Source organism: Pseudochaenichthys georgianus, chromosome 17 (assembly GCF_902827115.2).
Source record: "Pseudochaenichthys georgianus chromosome 17, fPseGeo1.2, whole genome shotgun sequence".
Classification (NCBI taxonomy): Eukaryota; Metazoa; Chordata; class Actinopteri; order Perciformes; family Channichthyidae; genus Pseudochaenichthys; species Pseudochaenichthys georgianus.
Genome location: NC_047519.1, coordinates 29,232,358 through 29,238,357, shown reverse-complemented (window position 1 = coordinate 29,238,357; position 6,000 = coordinate 29,232,358). Strand labels below are relative to the sequence as shown.

Sequence of the window (6,000 nt, the reverse complement as noted above, 5' to 3'; positions counted from 1 at the left end):
TATAAAATAATATATTGGCTGAAAAATCTGATAATCAGAATTGAAAAAAGAACAAAAACAGTGAGAGGTCAGAACAAAAAAATATATAGGTGTATGGTTTTTTTTGGGCTAAAAAGTTGGATAAAGTGTGTTTTTTTTACTGTATGTACGTTGAATATTTTCAAGGAAGTAGACCATTGTATTCACTATACACTCCACAGAATTTGGAAATGACAGCATAATGATTTTTGGCATGTTTGGTCCTCACTTTACCTTTTAATTATGTGTACTTGTAGCAGACTATTCACGAAAGTAGTGATTACACCATACCAGTGTTCACATTTCTAGTTTCTGAAATCATCCACTGTGCCTCTACCTGAGGCGCATCTATCCTCCCTCTTGCTGACGTCAGAGCTGCCAGTAGTTTGTCCTCGCTGCACGAGCCCGGACTGCTGGAGATAATCTGTGAGGAGGAGGAGCTGTCAAAGTTTCCCAGGGAAGGGAAAGTCTTTAATTTAAGGATAAAAAACACCTAAAGATTTTTCACTTTTGATAAAGCGGAATATCGCCTGCTGTTGGCATGGAATGACACCTTGTGACCGGGAGCTTCAGAAACACGATGGCAAGCCGTTTGGTGAAGTGGATCATTCTCACCTCTGTCTGCTTAGGCTGCTGTGCTCTGGCGGAAAGGAAAGGTATGTCGGGGAGCTGTTACAACATTTACGTGGCTGGGTTGTAACGCTAAGCTTTCGTTTTTGTCTTAGCTTTCCATAAATCTCAGCGAAGTCTGCTCCAAAAGCCGCAGACAAACTTGATCCAGCGTAGTAGGAAAAGTTTCTGACCGTCTCGCTGTTCAGCCTGTGACCTGGTAAAAGTTACACGGAGACTCTAAAAAGTGTTCAGTGTCAACGTAGGATGGTTGTTATTGATAAGGAATCAGTCATAGTGGTTTCCAGGAAAGTTGTGTTTTTGTTGGCGAATTAGTGCAAAAGTGCGCAAATACGCATCCCGTGTGAAATGAAGAGATCCAAGTGCGCGAATGTTCACCACAACCATGATGATGATGCTCCAGGGAGGGGATGTGCAATATACTGGTGTAGCCTACTTACTGTTCTAATCCCTTTGTTTCCTCTTTTTTTGTAATATCTTTGATATCACGGTGAGCAGTGGAGTGTGAGCACTTTATGCTGACTTTGGCCTACTTACGGGCAAAAATAGAATACAAATAGAACAATTCTGTCACCTTGAAAAATACACTAATAACTGATTCCTCCTCTATTACACAACCTGTAAATATGTTCTCATATGCTTTCCCCTCTGTAGCCTCATTGGTTCTCAAATGTGTTTTTAATTCCTACATTTTGAGCATGCTCTTAATAAATAACAAATCAAACTGGGGCATGTGCCCAGTTTGCATCTGGTCCTAGAAGGAAATTAGATCAAAATGTGAAGACAGCCACTGTGTCCTAGTTGCAAAGATGATATAAAGCAGAGAGAGTCTGTGCAGTGTGGAGTGAGGCTGCTGAAAGTATGAAAACAAGTGCTGAAGTAGCAGGAACAGGTTCTTGCTACGCTTATATAAGTGCTCTATTTTGGCCTTGAAGTAAAGGTCATACAAATCTTATTATTTTGAATGACATGCCATTGTTTTGACTGCTACTCCAATGCTTTCTTCCTACATTGTCTTTTAGAGCTTACGTTTCAGTTGTGAAATGAACACCTCACTTTAGACCATGGCGAGATTTGTCTGGAAAATTTGAAAAATAATCCTGCATCTCTCGGTGGTAAAATGGAATGTTAAAGTGAGATTCACAACCTAATTTAAGTAAATATATGTATATTCCAGATGTAGTTTGAGCCACTCAGACCCCATGAAGGCCAGATGTCAGTGGAGAAAGTGAGCAGAAGTATCACTTTACCCCCTAATGACTCTAACTTCCTATTCTCATGAATCATCATTGTCCACACTCATTGCACCGTTGTTCCTCCTTATACGCAGATAAGCTCAGAGTGTTTGTTGCCAGCAGCGCACATGCAAGTTGCATCTTTCCTGTCCGCTCCAACAAGTCACAGCCAGCGCTGGTTTTCAGACAACCATAACAAATCAAAAGTGTTTGTGAGCCAAAAAGACAGAGTCCCTAAATATTTCTGGGCCTCTAAACAAACTAAATGGAGCACATTTCACGCTGCAGAAAGTCTCTTACAGTAAATAAGGATTTAAAATCTTTGTTAGACTTGAGAAGATCAGAAATGAGCAGCTGTGGTGATAGTTATGGTATGCAGTACAATTTGGTTGAATTACTTTTCATTTTCGTTTACAGGAAAATGTGAGGTCCGCCATATGGTCTGACAGTTTTAGCTGTTGTTATTGTTGTTGGTTTTTGTTTTTGGCCACGGGCTAACACAGATGTTCTATGCACGCAGTATCTATAATAATCAAAACTTAATGGGAACAAGATGTCAAACTCCTTCTTACCTTCTTTCTGCCAAATGCTTTGATATGTGGAGTTTTTCACATCTTGATAAACACAAGTGACACATGTCTTAATATTTTTATTAATTAAAGAAAGAGCAGCTGGAGGCTTGCACAATGGGTTCATGTTGTTGTGCCATCCAGTTTGCAGTTGGCTTAGCCGTTAACTCAAAATTAAACCCAGTATGTTAGAGTTTCTTTGTGAGAAAGTCTCTTTTCAAAGGATAGACATTTAGATATTAGCTTTTTTTACCAAATGTCAATTATATTTTGAAAGAGCTTTTCTTACAGAACCTGGAAATTCAGATTTAATTTAGTCTCTGTCCATTTAACTGACCATATCTGTTTGCGATTTGTATGCATATCTGTAAAAACACAGTAATATTAGTTAATGAATAACTACTCGGTGTGAAGAAATGTTGCCCTAATGGAGATAAGGCAACTTATACTTTGAAAATCAGATATATTATTTTCCTGTCTGGGAGTATAATAAAGGATTACTCATGCTGAATAAACCTGTCTGTGTGTCAGCTGTAAATCCACCTAGATTACAAATATAAACAACATTTATTTCGTTTTCTTGAAATGTAAAGCAATTAAAATGGTACAGTACATGAGGTGCCATAATATACCATTGCCTTTCAGTCTCCAAAATGTCAAATAAATCTTAAGAAAGAAAAACAGAATTGCTCAAAGCTAAGTGACTGAGATAATCTAAAGTCGTATGAAAGATTTTTTTACTAAGCCTTAAAAGAAGGATAATTTTCTCAGCCCACAAAGGAGTATGTAATCCATCGACTTATCCCAAAATCACCAAACTGGGAGAAACATGGTTTTCAGGGATGGACGACTGTTGTCCTGGATCTTTATTAGAAGAGTGTGCTTGACTTAAGAAGTGTTTGTGTTGCTAGGAATCCGAGAACATCTGGTCAGCTGTTTACACCGAGAAATGGCAAAAGATTGTCAAGTCTAGAAAAACTCAAAATGGATCATGAGTAAAAAAACAAACCCTTGGTGCATTTTGTTCTGCAGATGTTCTCTTGTGTATCTTGAGTGAAATCTGTTGTTGTGTTATCATTGTAGACTGCATGTAAACAGTGTGAGGATGGAAAACTAGACGAGTGTCGCAAGAGTTAGGGGAGGTTTTTGCAGTAATTTATGACAGCTGACTAAGTATTAAAAAGCAGCTGTATCCAATGATATCAAAGATGCCCAAAGGTATCGAATGATAGATTTAAACGATTAAAATGGACAGATTGACCTAATGCAAGGTCATTTAGCCCACCCCTTTTCTCAGTTGTGGGTTAGGGGAGGACATTAAGGCCTTTTGGAAATTGAATTAGAAACTTGCTAATGCACCTGACAGTTGTTCCCACAGGAAGCGCACCTGACCGCCCTCTGCTCAGCGAACCTGTCATGGCCTTGTGGCTTCTGTGGGAGTCAGATAGGACCTGCTGAATAAAAGAAAAGCTGCTCGTCCCGCGCTCAGTTTATTAACTGTCATCTGTGGGGAGGTTGTAAATAATGCCCACGGTTTCACCCTGCAGCCAACCACAAGCAATAACTGCGGTGATTTATTTCCCAGATGAAATGTTAAACGCTCTCGGAATCAATCAAACTCCCCCTGTTTGTGACTGTAGTTGTACCGAAGAGGGGATGATTACATTTTTTACCTTCACTTTTTGTTCTACCTTTCAGTTTTGATTGTTTCTTTTCTAAGCTGCCAAAGTAGAGCCACAGATATGAGGTAAACCTGCCGAGAGCCGCTCTAACTGGGCTATGAGTGAACCTGTGAAAGATCAAACTAATCTCAGGGGCATGTTGACGGCTAAGTCCTTAATCCTTAATGCGAGGCTCCCGGATCGCTTTGGGTACAGGATAAACCTGATTAAATATCAATATGCCTTTTTCTGAGTTAATGGGTTATTCAAGTTCTCCACAAAATGAGATTGAAAGATAATACATGTCGGAAACGTGAAGTCGAGCTCCATCAGTTCTGCATTTAAATGTGCTTGCACACCTGCAAAAGTGGAGCTGAATCATGATAAAATATCACCCCTGCAGTGCATTTCAGCATCCTCCTGAGTAAGTGCTTTTCCCTCTGTGTTGTGTAGGGATCTAACAAGCCAGCGTTTCTCATCAGTCATCATTTCTTTTCCATCACTTTCCAAAAAACATACCGTTCCTTTTCATTACAGCCCACTCTCTGAGATTAGATGGATGTCTGTAGTCGTGAAATATATGTTATGATCCTGTGTAATCCTAGAATCTCTACTCTGCGTTTTAGGGCCCGACTTGCTGCTTCGTCTTTGTTATATTCGTCTGATGACCTTCCCAGACTTCCCTCTGCTGCTCCCATCGTTGGAAATATTGCTTTTTGGTGTCGACCATAGGAGCTGGAGGATCATTTCGTGTCTCCCTCGCTCCTAGCTTTGATAAACTCCACCGTGTCTGAGTAGTAGAGATTTAAGGGAACTTCTAGTGAGGCGTAGTATTCTGGTTTCACTCTGGGACAATAGTGCCTCTGTCCAGGCCGGTTATCTGGCAGAACTGATACTTTTGTAGAGCAGGTGAGATCTGTGCCATACAGCAGACACACCCGAGGCTAGACGTGCATGTCATTGAGAGGAAACAGAAGTGAAGCAGCTTTTGTTCTTCTTCTTACTTTTAACCGTAAAGACACATCTGAATACAGTGAATCTATTGTGTCGCATTAAAAACAGGCAGTTACTGCACCTGTGTAGGCATTAATTATGTGTCTGGTTCCACTATTGTTCAGTCTAAACAAACCACAGACGGTACCGTTTAATGTTTTATTCTAATGTCTGCTACTGTATGAATGTTTAATAAGTTAGGAAATGCTGCCTGCTACTACATCACTGATTTTAATTATTGAAACATAAAAGTAAACGGGGGTTATTATTAGGGATGTCCCGATCACCTTTTTTTGCTCCCGATCCGATTCCGATCATTTGATTTTGACAATCTGCCGATACCGATTTTTCCCGATCCGATCTTTATGCAATGCATTAGGAGAAAAAAAAGGTAACAGATAACGGCTGGTCATCCAACGCGATGAATTCAGCTATCTTGGCTGTTATTGTGTTGGCCTTTTCACTGTTCTGGGGCAGTTTCTCTTTCCTTTTAAAAGTCTCTGAAAGTGTCGGTTGTTTCAGTGCCGTTACCTGAGTGGCCGCTGTTTACTCGTCGTGTTGTTGTTGGTGTTTGTTTCTCAGGTAGCGTATTAGATTGGTCGTGTTGAACGTAGCTCTGTTCTTTCCACCACGCGGAACCTCTGCCTTGCAAAGATTGCATCTGGCTGTTACACTGCCTTCGCTTTCAATTTTATAATACTTCCAAACTCCTGACATTTTCTCTGTCCCGACTCCCGAGTCACCAGCTGAACGTAGCTTCTCGTTAGTGTACTGCTACTATTAGACACTGCGCCCACTCTGTTGCCAGATTTCAGAGAAATAAGCAACCAGGTCTGAAAACAAGCCCAACAGAAGCAACACATACATGATGTTGTGTAATTTTAAACCAAAACT

General features: G+C 40.3%; 1 protein-coding gene across 1 annotated transcript in view; it reads left to right on the top strand.

The window, feature by feature from the left end:
* The first annotated feature begins 424 nt into the window (after window positions 1-424).
* The window catches only part of egfra (epidermal growth factor receptor a (erythroblastic leukemia viral (v-erb-b) oncogene homolog, avian)), a 47,348-nt gene continuing 41,772 nt past the window's right edge, over window positions 425-6,000 (top strand). Inside the window, exon 1 of the mRNA XM_034104349.2 lies at window positions 425-674. Coding sequence (XP_033960240.1) covers window positions 599-674 — 76 coding nt within the window. The 5' untranslated portion in view covers window positions 425-598. The remainder of the gene's footprint in view (window positions 675-6,000) is intronic.